This window comes from Gorilla gorilla, chromosome 4, assembly GCF_029281585.2.
Source record: "Gorilla gorilla gorilla isolate KB3781 chromosome 4, NHGRI_mGorGor1-v2.1_pri, whole genome shotgun sequence".
NCBI classification, from domain to species: domain Eukaryota; kingdom Metazoa; phylum Chordata; class Mammalia; order Primates; family Hominidae; genus Gorilla; species Gorilla gorilla.
In genome coordinates this window covers 57,164,819-57,190,597 of record NC_073228.2, presented here as the reverse complement: position 1 = coordinate 57,190,597, position 25,779 = coordinate 57,164,819, and the positions used below count along the sequence as shown (strand labels likewise).

General features: G+C 40.7%; 1 protein-coding gene across 3 annotated transcripts in view; it reads left to right on the top strand.

Annotated features, from left to right (window-relative positions):
• Nucleotides 1–25,779, top strand: part of TAF15 (TATA-box binding protein associated factor 15) — a 37,761-nt gene that overhangs the window by 11,475 nt on the left and 507 nt on the right. For 2 of the 3 annotated variants that reach the window (XM_004041900.5, XM_019027885.4), the window contains exons 6-15: nt 1,803–1,996; nt 3,179–3,299; nt 12,991–13,025; nt 13,648–13,680; nt 15,194–15,303; nt 17,492–17,621; nt 21,399–21,491; nt 23,106–23,187; nt 23,309–23,397; nt 23,506–24,070. In XM_004041900.5, coding sequence (XP_004041948.1) covers nt 1,803–1,996; nt 3,179–3,299; nt 12,991–13,025; nt 13,648–13,680; nt 15,194–15,303; nt 17,492–17,621; nt 21,399–21,491; nt 23,106–23,187; nt 23,309–23,397; nt 23,506–24,070 — 1,452 coding nt within the window. The remainder of the gene's footprint in view (nt 1–1,802; nt 1,997–3,178; nt 3,300–12,990; nt 13,026–13,647; nt 13,681–15,193; nt 15,304–17,491; nt 17,622–21,398; nt 21,492–23,105; nt 23,188–23,308; nt 23,398–23,505; nt 24,071–25,779) is intronic. The other variant, XM_055388437.2, reaches the window with a different exon arrangement.

Below are 25,779 nucleotides of genomic sequence, written 5' to 3'. Positions count from 1 at the left end.
TAAAATGTGTTTTTTTTGTTGATATATGTAGGTGAATATTTACTGATAAATTTCAGGTTTTATAAAGTTTTTTTACCTTTCAGATTTAAAGAGCTGGTACTTAATTTTATGCTATTTACTTAATAATAGCAAGTTACTTTTTAAAAATTGTGCTTTACATTCTATGAAATGCTTTTGCATTCTCTAATGTGATTGATCTTCAGATACCACTATGAAATAGTGTCAGTAATTCCCATTTTACAGAGGGTAAAGAAATTATTTGGCCTAGCAAGTGACGTGGCTAAAAACTGAGGTCTCCAGTGTTTTCTTTCTACAGTGAAGACATTTATTCTAAGTGAAAATTAAATAAAAGCATTGAGGAAAGATTGGTGAGGTCAAATTATCACCCTTACAGATGTGAGAGTGTTTTGAAAAGTAGAAAGTAGAGTACAAATGTAGGGAATAATATGCAGAAGGCATACTACATTAAGAGAAATAACTCTTCAAGCCTTGTTGGTTAGTTTTAAATTTAAGGAGAATCGTTTTATAAATGATGTATTTTTGGAAGCATGACCTATAAATATAGTCTGAAAAGAAATGTTAAGTTTGATTTGACAGCCATTTTAAAGTGCTAGGGTTTGGACTGTGGTTGTGTTGTGCTTTCGATAGGGAGTTAGGGAACATACTGATCTTTTATTAGATTGTTCTGATCCTCTGGTGAAGAATAAAATGTAACTATTAAGTTATGAGATCTTTTTTGTCCCCCCCCCCCCAGCCCATTTTTATAATAAGTAAACGTACTGGAACTCAAATCCAATTAAATGTTGCCTTTTAACATTCCCACCCTGAGAGCATGTAATTAATACAGTAATATTGTTCTGAAGATACTTAGAATTTTCCTTTCAAATTGCTAGAATAAGCAGTCTCATTACCTGATAGAGTTTTTTTTCAGATAAAAAAAATTGTGTTACAAAGCAGGTTCCTTTACTGTTTTCTAAAATGTACTATCACTGAAGATGTTTAGAAGACTGTACTATAGGTTCTAAAGATAATTCTAAGAGAAAAGATCTAAAAATATTTTAAGAGAAGACACTTGTTAAACTTCAGTGATATAGAGCCTTTCATTGTAACTATTAAAAGGACTCAGCTCTTGTGGCATGTTTATTAAAGAGTCAGACATATTACTGTACTTTGTAGCATCTTTTACTTTTTTTTTTTAAATTCATGGAGATAGGCCAGGCTCCGTGGCTCACACCTGTAATCCCAGTACTTTGGGAGGCCGAGATGGGTGGATCACGTGAGGTCAGGAGTTAGAGACCAGCCTGACCAACATGGAGAAACCCTGTCTCTACTAAAAATACAAAATTAGCCGGGCGTGGTGGCACATGCCTGTAATCCCTGTAATCCCAGCTACTCGGGAGGCTGAGGCAGGAGAATTGCTTGAACCCGTGACGTGGAGGTTGCGGTGAGCCACGATCGCGCCATTGCACTCCAGCAGCCTGGGCAACAAGAGTGAAACTGTGTCTCAAAAAAAAAAAAAAAAAAAGTTCAAGGAGATAGTAAAAAACCATAGTAATTTTTTGCTTTACTGCAGTTTTCAAAGATACATTTTTTTTCATAATGTGGCACCTCTTCAATGTTGGCAGAATCATCTTTCACAGGGAATTCCAGGAGACTGCAGATAACTAATTACCATGAGAAGGTAGTCATAAATATGGTTAATGTCTCTAACTGGTCAGGACTCTTAACACCAGTTTCAGCCAACTTGCTACAGCAAATGTAATCTTCCTATGAAGTCTTTTAAGTTCTCCATTTCTGTTTAGCCAAGGTGGAAGAGCACCTTCCTATGACCAGCCAGACTATGGTCAACAAGATTCGTATGACCAGCAGTCAGGCTATGATCAACATCAAGGCTCATATGATGAGCAGTCAAATTATGATCAGCAGCATGATTCCTATAGTCAAAACCAGCAGTCCTATCATTCACAAAGGGAAAACTACAGCCACCACACACAAGGTAAGATTTACTGACCTCTATTATTATTTTTCCCCCTCTCAGAATTATTTGTATGAATTTCTGATTAAAAGAACCACAGAGGATTTCACCTGTTTGTAAAAATTTAGGGTAACCTTGAAGATATCTTCCCTCTCATGGTAATCAAAACTAGTTTATCAGATTTCTACTTCTGAACTTGGAGGCCCTCAGATGGTCATGACTTTTGATGGCTGATTACGTGAATTTCCTTTTTGTCTCAGTGAACTCTGATCCTTGACAATACTGCTGGTACCAGTTCTTTTGGTGTTGGTGTTGTACTTGATTTGGGGTACTTATTTATGTACCTCTGAGGCCTAGTACATGGTTTGGTTCATAGTAGGTGCTTAGTTGAATAATTGTAAGTGTAAGTAAGTGCTTGTTGAATAATTGAATAGTAAATAGTGCTTGTTGAATAATTGAATGAATAAGTAAATAAGTAAAAGTGGAAGCACATTCACTAAATATCTTCTCAGTTTGAAGATTCAGTTATTCCTTGTCCATGCTTAATTTACATTTAAATGTTTCTGAAGTGAAGAAAGTGGTAACTTTTAAGATTGTGGGGCTGGGTGCGGTGGCACACGCCTGTAATCCCAGCATTTTGGGAGGCCGAGGTGGGCAGATCACGAGGTCAGGAGATCGAGACCATCCTGGCTAACATGGTGAAACCCTGTCTCTACTAAAAATACAAAAAAAAAAATTAGCGGGGCATGGTGGCGGGCACCTGTAGTCCCAGCTACTCGGGAGGCTGAGGCAGGAGAATGGCGTGAACCCGGGAGGCAGGGCTTGCAGTGAGCCAAGATCGCATCAGTGCACTCCAGCCTGGGCTACAGAGCGAGACTCTGTCTCAAAAAAAAAAAAAAAAAAAGATTGGGGTCGTGCTTTTCATCTAAGTTACTAAGGTTCTTGTAGCTAAGATTGTATTTTAGCTCATACTGTTCCACATTACTGTTTTGCCATGTCACTTTAGCAGAATGGAATTTGACACAGATAAAATTCTCAAAAACATGTAATTCCAGATGATTTTATGATGACTTGCATTTGAGTTGTGTGCACATGTGCCATTTTCTATAAGGATATGTGTGGCCTAAAGAGCCATTTAACATTGTTATTTGAAGCTTTAGAAATGAGAGTGGTTATTTGTGTGTAATATTTTCTTTTTTGTAGATGACCGTCGTGATGTGAGTAGGTATGGAGAAGATAATAGAGGATATGGCGGGTCACAGGGAGGAGGTAGAGGGCGTGGGGGATATGACAAGGATGGAAGAGGTCCTATGACAGGATCAAGGTAAGTATGTAGATAAAGATGCCTACATTTCTTCTTCTTCTTCTTTTTTTTTTTTTTTTAAGGTGTTACTTGGCTGGATCAATTCCAGCATCTAATTTAGTTAAGAGACTTAAAAAAGGGATTATATATTGGAGAAAAAGGCAGAAATTAAAAGTGTATTTTCAGTCTTAAGATCTCACATAAATGACCTTAGAATTGGCTATGTTAGTAGTTAGTTTATGTGGTACATGTTAAACACCAGTAGAGAAACAACTGTGGTTGTGATTAAATCACTTGACTTTCCTGCCAGAGCTAGAATCTTAACTCCTTTAAAAGACGACTCTGGGAAATCCAGTGTTTGTATGTAAAAATAAAAGGTAAGTTACTTCTAGAATGAGGGGCAGAGGCTATTTCTTAATCTCGAATCTCCTTGGGAAGGGAAAGTATTAGGAGGCAGTAATGGAGTAGAAAGGTGGGGATGGCAAATAAGAGAAAGATTTAATGTAACAAAACTGTTTTGTCCCTCTTCTTAAGTAAATAATTATTGGAATAATTAGTGTAACATCACATAGTAATGTGTATTTTGTCTTGACTAAGTTGTGTAAAGGAATGTCTTTTTAATTCAGCTTTTCTTTTCTCCATGCTAGTGTTATCAGGTTTTGGTATTTATTTACTTAGAGCATATGTTATGAAGCTGGTTTGAAAATTGGTTTTAGATATATCTGCAAGTTTACTACTTTGACTGTAAAAAAAAAATGAAAAAGTAGTTGACATCTGTCCTCAGAAGAAGTTTGCAGGTTGCATATTTGTGTGTAAATACACAGGCTAAAAGGTAATTTATGTTCCTTGGGAATTGAAATGGTCAGTGGCCCGTTACAGAAACTTATCAGTCATATATCAGCACCAGTTCATTCTTTTGCACCTTAGGGACCATCTATCCCCTGAGGTGACCTGAGAAACAACCAGTTGCCCACAGACTGTTATTTCTTCAAGTGAGCCAGGATTTGATTTCACTGCCTTATATTCTATTTTTAGTGTACAGTGCTTTGATTTTTTGGAAAAACTAAATTTTAAACATATTTGAAAAATGTTATAAGACTTGGACATTAAGTCTGTTGATAGCCAAAGTCAGTTTACCAAAGTAAAACAAATAAATTCTATGCTTCTTCATTGTCAAAGAGCAGTCTGCCATCATGTGGATATAAATGGACTATGTAAAGTGACATGGTGCTTACTCTCTACCTAATAATAGCCTCCCTCCTGTTCTAAACAAGATAACCAACAGGTATATTTAATTTACCAGTTAATATGTTTTGGATAATTGGCTGCCTTGAAATGCTGTATGTTTTATAGTACATCATAGCTTTAGTTTTCTTCATAAGGAAATTACAGTTACATCCTAATCGATTATTAAACTATCACTGTGTCTAAGAATGGAGGAAGAAGTTAGGGAGTAGGGAAGTCATTATAAATATATTTTCACTGGCCAGGCATGGTGACCCATGCCTGTAATCCCAGCACTTTGGGAGGCCGAGGCGGGCGGATCACGAGGTCAGGAGATGGAGACCATCCTGGCTAACACAGTGAAACCCCGTCTCTACTAAAAATACAAAAAATTAGCCAGACGTGGTGACAGGCGCCTGTAGTCGTAGTCCGAACTGCTCAGGAAGCTGAGGCAGGAGAATGTTGTGAACTGGGGAGGCGGAGCTTGCAGTGAGCCAAGATCGTGCCACTGCACTCCAGCCTGGGCGACAGAGCAAGACTTCATCTCAAAAAAAAAAACATTAAAAAAAATGTATTTTCATTTGTGACTCATCTTGTAACTAGAGGATTGAAAGGACTTTAAATGATCCTCCTGACAAAGGAGGGAAGGAGTACCTTAATCAACCCTGGGGTCCAATTAAGTACTTTTATAAACCCCTTGCAACATACTTCATATAATTTGTGGCCTAGATACTGACTTATAAACTAAATTTTTTATTTTCCTTTAATACCCCTTAATACAAAATCATATGCAGAAGTCCAATATCTAGTTGGTCAAAATGATGCTGATCTGGTTTCAGTGGGGGAAGGATCGGGTGAGGAAGGGATCTGCAATCTTGCCTTATACTCTGTTATTTGTTGAGATGTTCATGAAAGGCCTTTTTTAGAAATCCATATGGATGCCGATTACTCTTTATATTGAGTTGGCAAACTGTGTGAAAGGCCAGATAGTAAATGTTTTGGGTTTTGTGAACCATATGGTTTCTATTGTAACTATTCATCTCTGCCCTTGGAGCACCAGAGCAGCCATAATTAATATGTAAATGAATAAACAGGGTTGTGTTCCAGTAAAGCTTCATTTATGGATACTGAAATTTAAAGTTCATATAACTTTTTTTTTTTTTTTTTTTGAGATGGAGTCTCGCTCTGTTGCCCAGGCTGGAGTGCAGTGGCACCATCTCAGCTTACTGCAACCTCCACCTCCCAAGTTCAAACAATTCTCCTGCCTCAGCCTCCTGAGTAGCTGGGACTACAGGCGTGTGCCAGCACACCCGGCTAAATTTTTTTTTTTTTTTTTTTTTTTTTTAAGTAGCGATGGGGTTTCACCGTGTTAGCTAGGATGGTCTCGATCTCCTGACCTCGTGATCTGCCCGCCTTGGCCTCCCAAGATTACAGGTGTGAGCCACCACGCCTGGCTGAAGTTCATATTATTTTTATGTGTCATAACATCTTTTTAAAGATGTGCTTTTTAGCTTATTTATTGGGATAAAATGTTTTGAATTTGAATATAGATGCCCTGTTTTAAGATTTTTTTTTCCCACACAGTTTTGCATTTAAGTACCAGAATACCCAAACATTTTTCATTAGTCTTCATCAACACTCCCATTTGTGTTCTCAGTCAAATTAAAAATAGCAATTCTTGGCCGGGTGCGGTGGCTCACACCTGTAATCCCAGCGCTTTGGGAGGCTGAGGCATTTCCACTAAAACTACAAAAAAATTAGCCGGGTGTGGTGGCGGGCGCCTGTAGTCCCAGCTACCCTGGAGGCTGAGGCAGGAGAATGGCGTGAACCCAGGAGGCGGAGCTTGCAGTGAGCTGAGATCGCACCACTGCACTCCAACCTGGGCAACAGAGCAAGACTCCATCTCAAAAAAAAAAAAAAATAGTTCTTTTGGGGGCTGTTTGAAGAATATCTGGCATTAGTTGGGTTTATATTAAAAGAAGAAGGGGCATGGGCCAGGTATGGTGGCTCACGCCTGTAATTCCAGCACTTTGGAGGGCACAGCGGGTGGATCACCTGAGATCAGGAGTTAGAGATCAGCCTGACCAATAGGGTGAAACCCCATCTCTACTAAAAATACAAAAAATTAGCTGGACATGATGGTGGGTGCCTATAATCCCAGCTACTCGGGAGGCTGAGACAGGAGAATCACTTGACTTGGGAGTTGGTGGTTGCAGTGAGCTGAGATCACACCATTGCATTCCAGCCTGGGCAACAAGAGCGAAACTCCATCGCAAAAAAAAAAGAAGGGGCATAATTTGTGGATGAGGATTGGATATAAGGTAAAGGATGGGACATTCTTGGACTTACAGATGGTGTGATTGCCTGGCTAGAAGAAGAATTCTGGTCAAAAAGAAACCATCAGCTTTCCAAGTGTGAAAGAGAGATAAGTGAAGATTATAGGGACTACAGGAAACTTAATCTTTTTCTTTGAAAAAGCAATTGCAGCAAAAAAAGGAAAATTTCTTACAGTCATCTAAAATTGACATGGACATCTTAGTGGACTAGAAGTTAAGGGCATAAATTCTCCCAGTGATTTTTAATTTTAGCATTGTGATTAACACCTTCTAAAATTGCCAGAACTTAATAAATAATTGCTTTTCATTATTAGTATGCCATCAAATTTAGTAGCTGTTTCAGGCTTTAATGTGTCAAGCCTAAAATCCAGATTTTTGAGGCTCTTCTCCCTCTTAAAAGAGTATTCACTTAACTGCCGTAGAAATACACATGTATACGAGGGCACTGTATACATCAGTCTAAAAAATAAAAATATGTATATGTTCTGGTGAGTCTAGCACAGCATTGCCCAATAGAAATACAATGGAGATCACAAATGTGACCCATATAGTTAATTGTAAATTTTCTAATAGCCACATTAAAAAGAAAACAGCACAAATAAACAAATGAGAAAATCTGTTTAACTCAATATATTCAAAATATTTCATCATGCAATCAATATAAAAAATTTCTTTTTGTTGGTCATGATGGCCTGCGCCTGTAATCCTAGCTACTTGTGAGGCTGAGGCAAGAGGATTGCTTGAGGCTAGGAGTTTGTTTGTGACTAGATGGGCAATATAGTAAGATGTCATCTTTTAAAAATGAAAAAATTAGCTGGGCACTGTGGCACACGCCTGTAGTCCCAGCTACTTGGGAAGCTGAGGCAGGAGGATTGCTTGAGCCCAGGAGTTCAAGGCTGCAGTGAGCTATGATTGTGCCTATGAATAGCCACTGCACTCCAGTCTGGGCAATAGTGAGTCTGTCAAATTCCATTTCCCCGTCTGCCCCATACCTCTTCAAATGTTTAAAAAAAAAAAAAAAAAGTACTGTACATTCTTTTTTTCATATTAAAATTTAGAAATCCATTTTGTATTTTGCATTTAGAGCACATCTTAATTTAGAAGCTACATTTCCAGTGCTCAACAGGCCACATGTAGGTAGTGGATACTGTATTGGACAGTGCAGCTCTAGAATGATAGATTCTTGGCCTCCTGAGATGTTGATAAATGCTGAATCCAGGAAGCCTTTTTACCATGCATGTAAGACATAGGAGGAAATAAAATGTAAATACAGCTGTTATTGGGAATAGTACTTAAATCCATTGAGTCACTTAAATGTGGAATTAATGTTGGTCTTTTCCTCACACTCAGAAAATTGTATTCTGGATTTAGTAGTCTGAAAACTCAAGCACAGCATGGGTTTTTAAGCTAACCTTTCTCCGTTTTTAGCTAAGTCCTTTCTCTCTAGTTAGTGAAATTTTCTAAGAATAGAGATTCCTGCATTGTCCTTTTACTTCTTGGCAGTTTTAGTCCATAAATAGATATAGTTAGGTTTTTATTTTATTTATTTATTTTTTTTAATTAAAAGATTTGGAGGCTGGGCGTGGTAGTCACGCCTGTAATCCCAGCACTTTGGGAGGCCGAGACGGGTGGATCACGAGGTCGGGAGATCGAGACCATCCTGGCTAACATGGTGAAACTCCATCTCTACTAAAAATACAAAAAATTAGCCGGGTGTGGTGGCGGGCACTTGTAGTCCCAGCTACTCGGGAGCCTGAGGCAGGAGAATGGCGTGAACCCAGGAGGCGGAGGTTGCAGTGAGCCGAGATCGTGCCACTGTACTCTGGCCTGGGAGACAGAGCGAGACTCCATCTCAAAAAAAAAAAAAAAGGAAAAAAAGAGAGAGAGACCTGGAGTAGAGATTCTGTCAAAGAACTTTTTCTTTCTTGAGAAGCATCTGAAATGGAATCTGTTGTCTCTTTGAAATATGTACTGCTGTAACAGTGAAAGAACCCTCAGAGTATGCCTTCGTGTGGGCTGCTCGTTGTGGTTTTGAACTTGGGGGAACTGTCTGTGTTTGGGTCAAGAATATGCAACTGGCTGGGCACATTGGCTCATGCCTGTAATCCCAGCACTTTGGGAGGCTGAGGCAGGTGGATCACCTGAGGTCAGGGCTTCAAGACCAGCCTGGCCAACATGGTGAAACCCCGTCTCTACTGAAAATACAAAAATTAGCTGGGCATGGTGGCAGGTGCCTGTAATCCCAGCTACTCGGGAGGCTGAGGTGAGAGAATCTCTTGAACCCGGGAGTTGGAGGTTGCAGTGAGCCGAGATTCCACCATTGCACTCCAGCTTGGGCAACAAGAGCGAAACTCTTGTCTCAGAAAAAAAAAAAAGAGTATGCAACTAGCTGGGGGCTGTGATGCGTACCTGTAGTCCCAGCTACTTAGGAGGCTGAGGTGGGAGGATCACTGATGCTCAGGAGTTCGTGACCAGACTAGGCAAAATAGCAAGACACCATCTCAAAAAACAAACAAAAAAAAAACAGCTAGTTTTCTTATGCAGGGGGTACTCTGCCAATAAAGTTGAGTATGCTTATATTATGTCTCTGTTAAATATCTCTGCTACTTCAGGAATTCTTTATGTGTAAATGTTTTCTGTTTTTTCTGGGAATTAAAGGAAATTTGTTGTGTCAACATCTTGACTCATAGATGTTCAAGTACCTTTGTGTCTTGATTTGCCTTAGCATGTAGAAAAGGGACTTGTAACATTAATGCAGATTTGAAAGAAAGATTGTTAACCTCAGGCACATCTTCTGTTAATATCTAATAGTACTACTTGAAGGTTATTTTCTGTATTTAATAAATTCCTTAAAAAGGATAATTTTCTAATAAGGAGAGAGAAAATGATTGAAACGTTTGAACTTGAAAGAAGGCTTTGCATAAAATTACAGATCATCTAGATCAATGCCTAAACCAAATGTCTAGACATTTTAGACTTAAATGTGCATATGAATTACTTGGGGGATCTTATTAAATGCAGGTTCTTATTCAGTAGGTGTAGGGTGGGGCCTGAGATCCTGCTTTTCTCAGAACCTTCCAGGCTATGCTTACGCTTATATTCCATCACGTTTTGATTAGTAAGGGGACAGACCCTTATTTTGTTAAGGAGATTGAAGCTTATGGAGAACCACTGACATGTCCAGATTTTCAAGATTGATTAGTTATAATTAAGACTATACCCTGAGTCTCTTGGTTTGAAGACTAGTTCTTTTTCCAATGTACTATGGTATTTCCAAATTTATGGCCATGTGTTGAAATCTTCAGCTGCTTTATTTTCAAAGGAAATGCACAGTAAAGATGACGTTCAAGGCCGGGCGCAGTGACTCATGCCTGTAATCCCAGTGCTTTGGGAGGCCGAGACGGGCGGATCATGAGGTCAGGAGATCGAGACCATCCTGGCTAACACGGTGAAACCCCGTCTCTACTAAAAATACAAAAACAAAAATTAGCCGGGCGTGGTGGCAGGCGCCTATAGTCCCAGCTACTCGGGAGGCTGAGGCAGGAGAATGGCGGGAACCCAGGAGGCGGAGCTTGCAGTGAGCCGAGATCGCGCTACTGCACTCCAGCCTGGGCGACAGAGCGAGACTCTGTCGCAAAAAAAAAAAAAAAAAAAAGATGATGTTCAAATGTATTATATGGAGGAATAGGAAATCATAAACCTATTTAAATGTCATTTGTTTTATATCCCTTTATTTTTGCCAGGGGTATGTCCTTTTTCTGTTGTTCAAAGTTATATTACTGGCCAGAACGGAAATTATAGGAACTAGCTATGTATGAAATTGCATGTTTTCCATCCATTGTGGCCAGGTTTGGTATTCCCTTAAGATGGCAACAAAGTAAGAGGCATTTCTTCTAGCACTTATTCGTGAACCCAGTGACTTCCAATTTCACATTTTAAAAGTCATCTTTATCCTTGGAACTTTAACCTACTGGCATAAGAACGTGGGCTTAAGTTCTTTTCTATCACTTTTTGGAGTTAAAAAACCTCTGAGAGGCCGGGCGTGGTGGCTCACGCCTGTAATCCCAGCACTTTGGGAGGCTGAGGCGGGCAGATCACGAGGTCAGGAGATCGAGACCATCCTGGCCAACACAGTGAAACCCCGTCTCTACTAAAAATACAAAAAATTAGCCGGGCGTGGTGGCGCCTGCAGTCCCAGCTACTCGGGAGGCTGAGGCAGGAGAATGGCATGAACCCGGGAGGCGGAGCTTGCGGTGAGCCAAGATTGCGCCACTGCACTTCAGCCTGGGCAATAGAGCAAGACTCCGTCTGGGAAAAAACAAAAAAACAAAAAAAAACCTCTGAGATACCTTGGTTTCTATTAATAATATTTTCAGCAGTTTAATCTCAACTCTGTTGGCTTCCCTTTCTTAAAGAGTTAAGCAGTGATATACATGTCATTTAGAAGTAAAGGGAGGGCTTTAGTACTGCCTGTTCTGAAGTAGGAGTCTTAGAAATTCAGTGGCAAACTGTATAGGAAGGGCCTGAGTTTCATATTGTCTATATTGCCTTGAAATAGCCTTAGTCTCCTGCTTAAAAAGGCATCCTGGAAATCATATAAAAAGTAACAACAAATTAAAATGCATGTGTCTGTACCTAAGGCAGTTGTAAGTGGAAATATTTTTACCTCATAGTGAAATAGAATGGATGTATTAAGAAGGGAGAATTTTTTTTCAGAGTGTTTTATCTCAGTGTGGCTCAGAAAAGCCATTTATAGGGTAGGGTAATCACTAGCGTTTAGGGTTCCTCCCCCCACCCCCCATAAGATAGGTATCCATAAAGCAGAGATTTCTAAGCAGTGACAGATTTCAGTATTTTAGATTAGATTCTTGGGTTATAGTAGAATAAGATCATTAGTAGTAGAACATCTGGTATCAGAAAACTTTTGAGTGTTTTTATTGCCATGTTAGCATATGAATCTTAAAGGATTACAGAATTCAGTTAAGAGAAACAAGCTTTTATTGGATGGGTATTTAAAGAGTTTCTTGATAAGAGAGACCTTAGATTTCTTACGTAAAGCCATGTTCACAAGGACCACTGTCCTTGTGATTCTAATTTGCCAGATAAAAGTCTATGTCCTGGCGCGGTGGCTCGTGCCTGTAATCCTGGCACTTTGGGAGGCTGAGGTGGGCGGATTATTTGAGGCCAGGAGCTGGAGATCAACTTAGCCAACATGGTGAAATCTCATCTCTACTAAAAACACAGAAGTTACCTGGGTGTGGTGACACGCACCTGTAATCCCAGCTACTAGGGAGGCTAAGGCAGGAAAATCACTTGAACCTGGGAGGTGGAGGTTGCAGTGAGCCAAGATCCCACCACTGCACTTCAGCCTGGGTGACAGAGCGAGACTCTTGTCTCAAAAAAAAAAAAAAAAAAAGTTGTCCTGTTTGGAATATGTTGCCTGCTGTCTGTAATGTGCACTACTGATAGTGTACAGAGCATGTGGCAGCATGAACCTCCGTAGCTCTGATGTGAAGAGATGTAGTGTAGTGGGTATGAAGTAGGAGGGCGGTTTTTAAGTGATGCTCTTTTTAGTCTTTTATAAGGGTTTTGAATGATTTGAAATTTTAAGACTGCTTTTATTCAGTCTCAACTTTTGTGTATATTTGTATTTCACTTTTAAAATTCATCTCATAAAATCCACTATTTGGTATCATAGCAGATCCTAATACTCAAGTTTTTATCCTCTCCCGTTCTACCATCAAAATCTTAACCTTGCTTTGTATTCTTCTAGTCTTTTTTTTTTTCTCATATTTAGAAAATAACCTTTTGGAAAAAATACTTGCTCTAGTTTAGTATTTTTCATGCTGTGCCTCCAGCTTTATGTTATGGTTTAATAGTATCCCTTTGGCTTGGGGTTGGGAAGATTTAGAAATAAAAGTATATTAGATATGTAATAAGCTTGAAAAGACATCTTGTGGAAATAGATCCTTGGGAAAACACTTAGATGGAAACAACATTTAGAACGCTATGAAATGGAATTTACTGAAAACTTAGAGGTGCTACTGTTTTCCTAAGCACTCTACTTGTGACAGTTAAGTGTAGATTGAGCCCAGGGCTCAGCACATTAGAGACTTAAGGAAGAAATCATTTCTTCAATTTTTCCTCTGCAGTGGTGGTGACCGCGGTGGCTTCAAAAATTTTGGTGGTAAGTGCTGAGTATCCCAAAATGTTTCAGTGGAAATGCTATATAAATCTAAAAGCCACCAATATCCCGCAGATGTAGTCAAAAGTCCTTTCTTACTCTGTTGAGGCTGGTGTGTGTTGTGTGCTTTAAAAAAAATTTTATATATATATATACACATATATATATCAAAGTAAGCATTAAAAAGCCAAAGTTGATCTCAAAACAGTCCAATGGGTTTTCTACACAGTGAATTTGCATGAAAGAGTCTGTGGTGACCAATGAATGACACCTTCACTGGATTTTGACAATTTGTTCTTATAAAGGTAGCTGACATGGTGTTTTTAAATTATTAGGGTTGTCCAATCAGCCTTTACTACCAGAGCTTAACAAAAGTGATACTAGCATAATGCTAAAGTGGCAGGTGCTGTCTAGGACAAGTTAAAGGAAATGTTGACATTCATCTTGATTTCCTAAACTTTAAATAAAACATAATTTATATATTTACTTTGTAAATCTGTGATGGTTGACTTTCAAGGATTTTGGAAGTATTGACTTTTCATGCCTTGGTTTATTACTATTTTTTTTGTTAATGATTTTAAATAAATTGCCTTAAATAGCTCTTTTTTCTTTTCTTTTCCCTTAGGTCACAGGGATTATGGACCCAGAACAGATGCTGGTAAGGTTTATGGTGGTTTGTCACTTTGCCATTAAGAAAATGTTAGTTTTTTTTTTGATGGGAAAAGTGTGTGTTTGGAGGGGCTTAGTACAGGAGGAAGATTTAATTTGATAGTGCTGCCAGAACTGGGGAGCTTTATTTCTTTTTTTTTTTGAGATGGAGTTTCGCTCTTGTTGCCCAGGCTGGAGTGCAGTGGCACAGTCTTGGCTCACTGCAACCCCCACCTGCCGGGTTCAAGCAGTTCTCCTGCGTCTGCCTCCCAAGTAGGTGGGACTACAGGTGCGCGCCACCATGCCCTGCTACTTTTTGTATTTTTAGTAGAGGCAGGGTTTCACCATGCTGGCCAGGCTGGTCTTGAACTCCTGACCTCGAGATCCACCTGTCTCAGCCTCCCACAGTGCTGGGAATACAGGTGTGAGCCACCACGCCTGGCTGGGGAGCTTTATTTCTAAAGAAGTGTCAGAAAAATTCAGGAGTATTGATGGGACAGTTTGCTGGGGAAAATTGCTGTTTGTGCTTTCCCATATTCTTTCTCCCGTGAAGAAATACTTGAATTTTTACTGCTAGTTAGCATTAATTATTTAAAATTATTGCAAATGAGATTAATGAAAGAATTTATATTACTGTGGAATTAGAAGTAGAAAAACTATTTAAGAAAGAAAATCCTACGTTGGATTGGTAGTCTGCTTAAGTGTGCTGACTTAGTGAATTCAAGAAACCTGAATTCATACGTGAGAGAATTGTCTTATTTTGGGTAGAGGTCACTAATTTTCTGTGGCTTTTTATTTAAATGAAATTCAAGGCTACAGATTTGCCTGTTGAAAGTTATAATTTAGAGGTTAAAAATCTATTTGAGCTAAAAATTTGAAATCAGAACTTTTGTTTTTATTAAGATGCCAAAGTATTCTATGTGGATGGCAATTTCTGAATTATCCCTTCATGGACTGAATTTTTATACATCTTTCTTTCTTTGTTGTACTAATCCAAAAGTGTGCATGTCAGGTAACATGTACAAGGTGCCTCTGCACTCTGGTATATACAAAGCTTATTGCAATGAATGGGAAACCAGCAGTTCTGCTTTGTGGCTTGCTTGGAAGTTCAAAGTATCAGATTTGGAGAATTTTCTACTAGAGAATCTTAAAAATGTTTAACCGTAAAGAATTAGAGTTCTCCAGAGAAAGAAATGCTAAACTAACTCCATCTCTTCATGACGTTTAGCCCTATGTCTGAATCTGAAGAGTGAGGTTTGTAAGATCATCCTTAATTGGTATATAGGTATTTCACATAGTGTGGACTTGATCCACTTTACCTGAAATTTAGTTGTAAGGATTGATCAACCAAATAATTATTGTGAATACTTTGCATGTTTATATAAGGTTGTTCTTATATTGGTCCTTTCCTTTTGGTCATAGAAACAATTGAATATTGGACAATAAATTATTGTCTTTGATTACTGAACAGAATGTCATAACCAAGGAATATGTAAAATTAACCATCACTTTTTTTCTCTTAGATTCAGAATCTGATAATTCAGATAACAACACAATCTTTGTGCAAGGACTTGGGGAGGGTGTGTCCACAGATCAAGTTGGGGAGTTCTTTAAACAAATAGGAATTATCAAGGTGAGTAAAAATATTATATGTTGAAAATCTCATAATTAATGTTCTGATTACAATACATAGACTATGTAGTAAGCCTACATACTTCAGTACGCCTTGCCTCTTAAAATTTTGTGATGCACGTGCTCGTTTATGTCTGTAGACCTTTGCTAAATTTGTTGAATATATGAAGATTTTATTCCTTGCTTGCGTTTACCTTTCCACAGTCTACCTGTGCTTTAGCTTCCATCTTAGGAATCTAAAATTAGTCTCTGCTTAGTTCTTATAACTGTGAGAAATAAAGGAGTTGCTGAGAACATTTTATAGACTGAAATATATGCAAATTCAAGTTGTTATAGCTCTTGGGAGGGGTTATTTAATGTTTATGCTAGAGATAATACGTTATCTTGTAATTGCTCATTGTCCACTAAAGCGTCTGTTGCACTATTAACTTTATGCATATGTTTTTCATCTCTTCAACTAGAAAGCAGCCTTAGTAATGTTTAGATAGTAGCAGTTTCTTGAAATCAGTTTACATCTGCCCTTGTTTTGGTGTCTGTGGAATTACTCTCTTTTTTTTTTTTGAGACAGAATCTCACTGTTTCACCAGGCTGGCGTGCAGTGGCGCGATCTCGGCTCACTGCAACCTCTGCCTTCCGGGTTCAAGTGATTCTCCTGCCTCAGCCTCTTGAGTAGCTAGGACTACAGGTGCTACCACGCCCAGCTAATTTTTGTATTTTTAGTGGAGATGGGGTTTCACTGTGTTGGCCAGGATGGTCTTGATCTCTTGACCTCAAGTGATCCGCCCACCTCGGCCTCCCAGAGTCCCAGGATTACAGTAGGAATGAACCACCGTGCCCGGCCTACTCACTTTTTCCTTTCTTTGGGAGTTATAATTTGTTAAGGAATTAATTACACACAAAATATGTAATTTTGTTTTTGTCGTTGTTGTCTTGAGACAGGGTCTTGCTTCATTGCATCCAGGCTGGAGTACAGTGGCATAATCATGGGTGACTGCAGCCTCAATCTCCTGGGCTCAAGTGATCCTCCCAACTCAGCCTCCTGAGTAGTTGGAACCACTAATGCATGTCCTCACACCCAGCTAGTTAAAAATTTTTTTTTTTAGAGATGGAGTCTCCCTATTATTGCCCAGGCTGGTCTTGAGCTCCTGGGCTCAAGTGATCCTCCCACCTCAGCCTCCCACCAAGTGCTGGGATTACAGGCGTGATCCACCATGCCTGGCCTAAATTCACAGAGTTTTGAAAAAGTAAAATTCTCCCTTGTCTTATCCCAGCCAAATCCCAGTGTAATGTTTTAGAAGTTACATATTTACGGCCGGGCGTGGTGGCTCACACCTGTAATCCCAGCACTTTGGGAGGCCGAGGCGGGTGGATCACGAGGTCAGGAGATCAAGACCATCCTGGCTAATATGATGAAACCCTGTCTCTACTGAAAATACAAGAAATTAGCCGGGCGTGGTGGCATGCGCCTGTAGTCCCAGCTATTTGGGCGGCTGAGGCAGGAGAGTGATGTGAACCTGGGAGGCGAAGGTTGCAGTGAGCCGAGATTGTGCCACTGCACTCCAGCCTGGGCAACAGAGCGAGACTCCAGCTCAAAAAAAAGTTACATATTCACATGAAGCATTATCTACATTTAATTTCTGTGGATTTAAAGAAATTATAAACTGGGTGTGGTGGCTGATTCCTGTAATCAGCACTCAATCACAGCACTTTGGGAGGCTGAGGCAGGAGGATCGCTTGAGGCCAAGGGTTTGAGACCAGCCTGAGCAATATAGCTAGACCCCATCTCTACAACAACAAAAAAGCCGGGCGTGGTGGCACTTGCTTGTAGTCCCAGCTACTCGGGAGGCTGAGGTGGGAGGATCACTGAAGTCCAGGAATTTGAGGCTACATTGAGTATGATCGTGCCACTGCATTCCAACCTGGGTGACAGAGTGAAACCCTGTCTCAATTAAAAAAAAAATTATACATAGATAAAACAGTATACTATATCATTTTTATAGCTTGGTTTTCACTTAGTGTAGCTTAGAGAGTTATGCTTGTCTAAACCTAGAGGTAACTTATTAGGTGCATAGTATTTTATAGTATGAATGTGTGAATTCCTTGTAAAAAAATAAATCTTTGATTATCTAAATGATACATGATTACTTATTTTAAAAATGCTAACACCAAGTGTTTCTGTTTTTCCTCAGACAAATAAGAAGACCGGAAAACCAATGATAAATCTTTATACAGACAAGGACACAGGAAAGCCAAAGGGGGAGGCAACAGTGTCATTTGATGACCCTCCTTCAGCTAAGGCAGCCATTGACTGGTTTGATGGTATGCCTCATTCGTATAGTTTTCAGCATGAAGTTGGATAAATGTTTTCTAGTCTGAAAGTGAGAATATGCTCTGGGTGACAGTGATTATATTCACGTTTACTTTTGCAGATATTAAGAATACAGGCCAGAATTTTTATGTACCTTTAGAAATGAGATGAGCTCTATCGTTGTTGGTCTAGCATATTTCCTTATATCATGCCTTGTGCATGAGGCTACCCTGATACAGATGTAGAGAGTTGGCCTGGTTGACAGTAGGTTATTTTTTCTTTTTAAAAAAATAAATTTAAAAGGTACAGAGATGGCATTTTGTTACATGGATATATTGCATAGTGGTAAAGTCTGGGGTTTTCCTGTATCTATCACTTGAATAATGTACATTTTACCCATTAAGTGATTTCTCATCCCCTGACTTTATAGTTTGAAATTTAGGCCAGGTGGCGTTGCTTATGCCTATAATCCCAGTGCTTTGGGAGGCTGAGGCAGGAGGATCAGTTCAGCTCAGGAGTTGGAGACCAGCCTGGGCAACATAGTGAGAGCTTGCCTCTACTAAAACAAAAAAAAATTTTTTTTTGTTTTTTTTAATAACCTGTACATGGTGGTGTGCACCTGTGGTCCCAGTTACTTAGGAGTCTGAGGTGGGAGGATCACTTGGGCCCAGGAAGTCAAGGCTGCAGTGAGCTGTGATTGAGTTACTGTGTTCCAGCCTGGGCAACAGAGCGAGAACCTGTCTCCAAAAAAAAAACCCTATAAATAAATAAAGTAAAATTTAGGCTAATTTCCCTTCAAATATAAAGTTAATACATACTTAGAAGAAATAGACCTTTTTTTTTTTTTTGGAGACAGAGTCTTGCTTTGTCTCCCGGGCTGGAGTGCAGTGGCGCGATCTTGGCTCACTGCAGGCTCCGCCTCCCGGGTTCACACCATTCTCCTGCCTCAGCCTCCCCAGTAGCTGGGACTACAGGCGCCCGCCACCACGCCCTGCTAATTTTTTTGTATTTTTAGTACAGACAGGGTTTCACCATGTTAGCCAGGATGGTCTCGATCTCCTGACCTTGTGATCCGCCCACCTCGGCCTCCCAAAGTGCTGGGATTACAGGCGTGAGCCACCGCACCCAGCCAAAATACTTTTTTTAACAGAAAGTAGAAGAAATGAGTAAAACATCTATAGCCCTCTACTCAAAGGTAGCCACTGATAATATTTCTTAATAATTTTCCTTCTGGTGTTTTAAGATGTATCTTGTAATACTCCAAATAGAGTTTTGTCTTATAGTATTTTTCATTTAACATTTAAAGGTAGTCATTTCCCCATGTTACAAATTCATCATTTTTGTTGCACCCTAATTTAATAGTAACTAACACTTACTGCATGTTTACTGAGGTTTATGAGCTAAGCCCAACTTTAAGAGCCTTACACGCATTAACTCAATTTAATCTTCATAATAATCTTATGAGACATACGCCCTGTTACTCCCATTTTACAGAGAGTGAAACTGATGCATAGAGAAACTAAGTAATTTCCAGGATCATAGAGTAAGTGGCAGAGTCAGTATTCAAACTCAGCCGTGCTGGATCTACTCTTTCCAAAGTACTTAACTATGCTGGATTGACAGACACTTGCAGTTCCTTTCAGTTTCAAGATTATTGTTCCTCCATCTTCCAAAAACATAATTGCGTTATTTTACTTTTTTTTTTTTTGAGACTGAGTCTTGCTCTGTTGCTCAGGCTGGAGTGCAGTGGCGCAATCTCAGCTCACTTGAACCTCCGCCTCCTGGGTTCACGCCATTCTCCTGCCTCAGCCTCCCGAGTAGCTGGGACTACAGGTACATGCCACCACGCCTGGCTAATTTTTTGTATTTTTAGCAGAGACAGGGGTTTCACTGTGTTAGCCAGGATGGTCTCCATCTCCTGACCTCGTGATCCACCCTCCTCAGCCTCCCAAAGTGCTGGGATTACAGGCGTGAGCCACCGCACTGGGCCAGCTCTTTTACTTCTTTAAAGATGAGATTGTAGGCCAGGCGTGGTGGCTCATGCCTGTAATCCCAGCACTTTGGGAGGCTGAGGCAGGTGGATCACAAGGTCAGGAGTTCAAGATCAGCCTGGCCAACATGGTGAAATCCCATCTCTACTAAAAATACAAAAATCAGCCAGGCGCGGTGGTCAGCGCCTGTAATCCCAGCTACTCAGGAGGCTGAGGCAGGAGACTTGCTTGAACCCGGGAGTTGGAGGTTGCAGTGAGCCGAGATCACGCCACTGTACTCCAGCCTGGGTGACGCACAGCAAGACTCCGTCAAAAAAAAAATGAAATTGTAGTACCCTATCTGTCCCCATCTCTGTGTTCTTTACTTTTTTAGACTAATTTGTCAGACTTCATCACCTTGCTCTTGAAGGCTAAGTCCATTCTTTCTTACTTTGCTGCTTTCATAAGAATGAGAGAAATGAATCATGAAGCTATGTCTTTTGCATATGGTATATTCAGAAATTATAGTGACTTTTGCCCATAGGGCATATGAGCCTTTTAAACCTAACTCCATAGTTCAAATCTTGCCAATTCTTATTTACTACTATTTTTTAAAAAGTTACCAATTATTATATTACTTTGGAAATGATAAAAAAAATTTCAAATGGTACCAAGGGCATATGGTAAAATGTGAGTTTCTTTTTCACCTTTGAATACCAGTGATCTTGTGTCCCCTAGTAAGCACAGTAGGCAATGCATATAAGCATATGTGTAGATAAATACGTACATGTTACTGCACTTGCACAAGTATTCATTCCCTTAAATAAACAAATGGTACCATACTTCACATATTCTACAGCTGGCTTTTTTTCCCATGTAAAAATATTAGATACAGGTTTTAGTTTTTTTTCCCCCATGGGAACAGGTAGACATGTGCACCTGACTCTTTTTTTTTGACTTCCTGGGCTTAGGTGATCCTCCTACCTCAGCCTCCCAAGTAGCTAGGACCACAGGTGCCACCACACCCAGTTAATTTTTTTGTATTTTTTGTAGAGACAGGGTTTCACCATGTTGCCCAGGCTGGTCCCAAACTCCTGAGCCCAAGCTTTCCTTGGCCTCCCAAAGTGCTGTGATTGCAAGCTTGAGTCATCACCCCCAGCTTTTTTTTTTTTTTTTTTTTGAGAGTATCACACTGTCTTCCAGGCTAGTACACAGTGGCACGATGATAGCTCACTGCAGCCTTGAATTCCCAGGCTCAAGTAATCCTCCTGCTTCAGCCTTCTGAGTAGCTAGGACTACAGGCACATGCCACCATGCCTAGCTAATTAAAAAAATTTTTTCAGAGAAAGGGTCTCATTACGTTCCTCAGGCTTGTCTCAAACTCTTGGCCTCAAGCGAGGCTTCTATCTCAGCCTCCGAAAGTGCTGAGATTACAGATATAAGCCACTGCACCTGGCCTTTTTCTCCACCCCTGACACCATCTCCTTCCCCAGGCTGGTCTCGTGCTCCTGGACTCAAGTAATCTCCCACCTCAGCCTCCTGAGTAGCTGGGAGCTGGTGCTCCAGACACACACCACTCCACCTTGTTTTTTGTTTTTTTTTTTAAACTTAGAAGTGACTGTCTCCCAGTGACAGATATGCTCTTTTCAGTAGATAATGTCACTTTTAGCACTGTTATCTTGACTCTTTGCATTTGAATTTCTGTGAGGACATGTCAGTTACTCCTCTGAAACTAAAAATTTCCAAGACTTTTTCATTTTTGTTGACAGGTGGAGGTATAGAGTAGCATTGCTTCAAAGCTGATTTCTTTTTTCTTAGGAAAAGAATTCCATGGCAACATCATTAAAGTGTCCTTTGCCACTAGAAGACCTGAATTCATGAGAGGAGGTGGAAGTGGAGGTGGGCGGCGAGGTAAGATCCTTGCTGCGTACAGTCCTGGATACTATCCAAGGGTTTAAGTTTGAGTTCATACTCTGTTTCTATTTGTGTGAACTTGCTACTGCTTTTTCTCTCGCTAGGTCTTTTTCCCTCTATCTTAAAATGAGTTCAGGTACTGAATATATTAGGTAAATGAGAGATTGTAATAGCTAAGAAAGTAGTGGGAAATGGTTGTAGAAATCCGTTTGGAAAGCTGTATTGTGATTTGCTGTTCACTTGGAAATCAGGAGGCAATTTTTTTTTTTGGTTTTTGTGTTTCTTTTGAGATGGTGTCTCACTCTGTTGCTCAGGCTGGAGTGGAGTGGCGTGATCTCGGCTCACCACAACCTCCGCCTCCCGGGTTCAAGCGATTCTCCTGCCTCAGCCTCCCAACTAGCTGGGACTACAGGCGTGTGCCACCATGCTAATTTTTGTATTTTTAATAGAGACGATTTCACTATGTTGGCCAGGCTGCTCTCAAACTCCTGACCTCATGATCCAGCCACCTTGGCCTTCCAAAGTGCTGGGATTGCAGGCATGAGCCACCGTGCTTGGCGAGGCAGTTGTTTTAATGATACCTAATGATACCTAGGTAATTAATCTGACCAGTTTTTAAGCTGCCTGATACAGTTACTGCCAGCTTTTTTTTTTTTATTATTATTTATTTATTTATTTATTTTTGAGACAGAGTTTCGCTCTTGTTGCCCAGGCTGGAGTACAATGGCGCGTTCTTGGCTCACCACAACCTCTCCCTCCCGGGTTCAAATGATTCGCCTGCCTCAGCATCCCAGGTAGCTGGGATTACAGGCATGCGCCAGCATGCCCAGCTAATTTTGTATTTTTAGTAGAGATGGGGTTTCTCCGTGTTGGTCAGGCTGGTCTTGAACTCCCGACCTGAGGTGATCTGCTTGCCTTGGCCTCCCAAAGTGCTTGGATTACAGGTGTGAGCCACTGCACCCAGCCCAGCTTCTTTATTTCTATTGGATTCATATTCTTGTCTTTTTTCTTTTTCTGTTTTGTGGGTGGATGTTACTGTGGCCTTTGCATTCATATTCTTTCATTTGGAGTTTTTGTCTTCTCACCTAATCTTCATCATGGAGATTCTCAAACTAAGTAGGGTATAGGTTAGGCATCGTAAGTTTGAAAATCTGAAATTGGAAATGCTCTGGAATCCAAAACTTTGAGCACCGACATAATGCTCAAAGGAAATGGTCATTGAAGTATTTCAGGTTTTGGGTTTTTGGATTTGGGCTGCTCAGCTCGCAAGTATAAGGCAAATATTTCAAAATCTGAAAAATCCAAAATCAGAGACACTTTTGGTCCCAAGTATTTGGGGGAAGGGATACTCAACCTGTATTACAGAAAATGGACTTTGAAGTTTTCTAGTGCATTATTTGCACTGTGCTGTGTGCCTAGGGTCTGTTTTCAAGGTCCTCTGTTCACTAAGTACAAGACCCAAATCAAAGAATTACAAAGTCCTGCTATAAGGGGTTAATTTGCAGAGTTCTGCCTAAGTATTGATGGGTACCTACTCTTGTTATCTGATGCTTTTCTTTTGTTTTGTTAATATCTGCTGCTGATTTTTCTCCCCTGGCCCCATCCCCCTAGGCCGTGGAGGATATAGAGGTCGTGGAGGCTTTCAAGGGAGAGGTGGAGACCCCAAAAGTGGGGATTGGGTTTGCCCTAATCCGTAAGTGTCTTGTTTACTTTGGTGAGAGTAGGGGTTGGGATTGGGGCTGTGGAGGATACAGAAAGGGGTTCTGAGTCCATTAGAAACTATATAGGAGCATTATATTTTCCTCCTTTCTTAGGTCATGCGGAAATATGAACTTTGCTCGAAGGAATTCCTGCAATCAGTGCAATGAGCCTAGACCAGAGGACTCTCGTCCCTCAGGAGGAGGTGGGTCAGCCTTTTAATAGCATCTGCATCGTGCTTATCTTCTGACTAGCATTAAGGGGGCTTTACGTTGTTTCTGCTGGCCTCATTGTTTGCATTTCTACCTTGCAGATTTCCGGGGGAGAGGCTACGGTGGAGAGAGGGGCTACAGAGGTCGTGGGGGCAGAGGTGGAGACCGAGGCGGCTATGGTGGAGACAGAAGTGGGGGTGGCTATGGTGGAGACAGAAGCAGCGGTGGTGGCTACAGCGGAGATAGAAGTGGGGGCGGCTATGGTGGAGACAGAAGTGGTGGGGGTGGCTATGGTGGGGACAGAGGCGGCGGCTATGGTGGGGACAGAGGAGGCGGCTATGGAGGAGACCGAGGAGGTGGCTATGGAGGAGATCGAGGTGGCTATGGAGGAGACCGAGGTGGAGGCTATGGTGGAGACCGAGGAGGCTATGGAGGAGATCGAGGAGGTTACGGAGGAGATCGAGGAGGTTATGGAGGAGATCGAGGAGGCTATGGAGGAGACAGAAGCCGGGGGGGCTATGGAGGAGACCGTGGTGGTGGCAGTGGCTACGGTGGAGACCGAAGTGGAGGCTATGGAGGAGACAGGAGTGGTGGCGGCTATGGAGGAGACCGAGGTGGGGGCTATGGAGGAGACCGAGGTGGCTATGGAGGCAAAATGGGAGGAAGGTGAGTATTAGAATGTGTTTATTAACCTTTTTACCTCACTGCACCTAGATTGGGGGATTTGAACCACATTTTCTTTTTAACAATTTTTTGGAACTTGAATTTCCCATTGCCAGTTCTCTCAGGATGGAGAAGATGATTTAGTTTCCTGCTTAGCAATTTCTAAAATTTTGTTTTGGAACTTTTTATTTTTTAACTTTAATTTTTATTTTTTAGAGACAATAAAAATTAAATTTAGTGACAGAGACAGGGTCTTGCTCTGTCATCCAGGCTAGAGTGCAGTGGTATGATCATAGTTCATTGTAACCTCAAACTCTTAGACTCAGGCAACACTCCTGCCTCAGTCTCCCAAGTAGCTGGAACTATAGGTGTGTGCCACCACACCTCGCCAATTTTTTTTATTTTCTGTAGAGACAGGGTCTCACTGTGTTGCCCAGGCTGGCCCCAAGCATTCCTCCTGTCTTGGCCTCCCAAAGTGTTTGGATTACAGATGTGAGCCACAGCACCTGCTGGAAATTCTTTGCAGTGGCGCAATCTCGGCTCACTGCAAGCCCCGCCTCCTGGGTTCACGCCATTCTGCCTGAGCCTCCCAAGTAGCTGGGACTATAGGCGCCCGCCACCACGCCCGGCTAATTTTTTGTATTTTTAGTAGAGACGGGGTTTCACCGTGTTAGCCAGGATGGTCTCATCTGCTGACCTCGTGATCCACCCGCCTCGGCCTCCCAAAGTGGTGGGATTACAGGCGTGAGCCACTGCGCCTGTCCACCTGCTGGAAATTCTTATTCATAAATCTTTATTTGTTTCGGTGTATCTGTGTATTATTTTTTTCTCATAAAGATAATTGAGATTGAGAGATAATAACTTGAAACTGTGTAAATCAGGAGTTCCTAATCTAAGTGAAGGAACATACCTTTCATAGGGTGGTTCTTTTTCAAATCGTATATACTACCCTGCAGTTGTTTTTCTGGAGATTCTGATAACTTTTCCAGATGAAAACCACTGATGGGAATGCCTTGTGCACATGAATAGTGTAGAGGCAGAAGAAGACCAATGATAGAAAGTAACTTCAATTATTATACTAAGGACCTGTATGCCAGCGGCAATATAAGGCAGTGAGAATTAGTGTAGAATATGGTTAAGAGCATGAAGTTGGGAAGCAGACTGTCTGGGTTTCAATCCTAACTCTACCACTTATTAGCTGTGTGATCTTAGGAAAGTTACTTAATCCTTTGGAGTGTCAGTATTCTTATCTGTAAAATGGGGCTAATAAGACGTCCTTTTTAGACTTGTATTAGATTACGTTGTACTAGTTGCTGGCCCATAGTAAGCACTATATAATTTTTAGCTATTAGTAATTATGAGTAACCTAATTACCATCTATTGAACACTTCTTACTGTATGGCCAATACTGTAAAGTGTTCTTATATTCTTTAGTTCTAGTCCTTCTGTCATTCCTATGAAGTAGGTATACTTCCCATTTTACAGAGTCAGTCATTTAGTGTAACTTTTCCAAGGTCACATAGTAAGTGGCAGATCCAGAATTCATACATGTAAGTGCTTGCTCATTCCACTATGCCACTCTCCTATTTAGAGTGCTGGAACTGGGACAGTTTCTGATCTTCTGAAATATTTGTGGTTTGGAGTTTTAAGTGGAAAATTTTTAAGAGAGTGAAGCAAAGCTTCTTCTAGGAACTTTGTGAATCTTAAAGCTG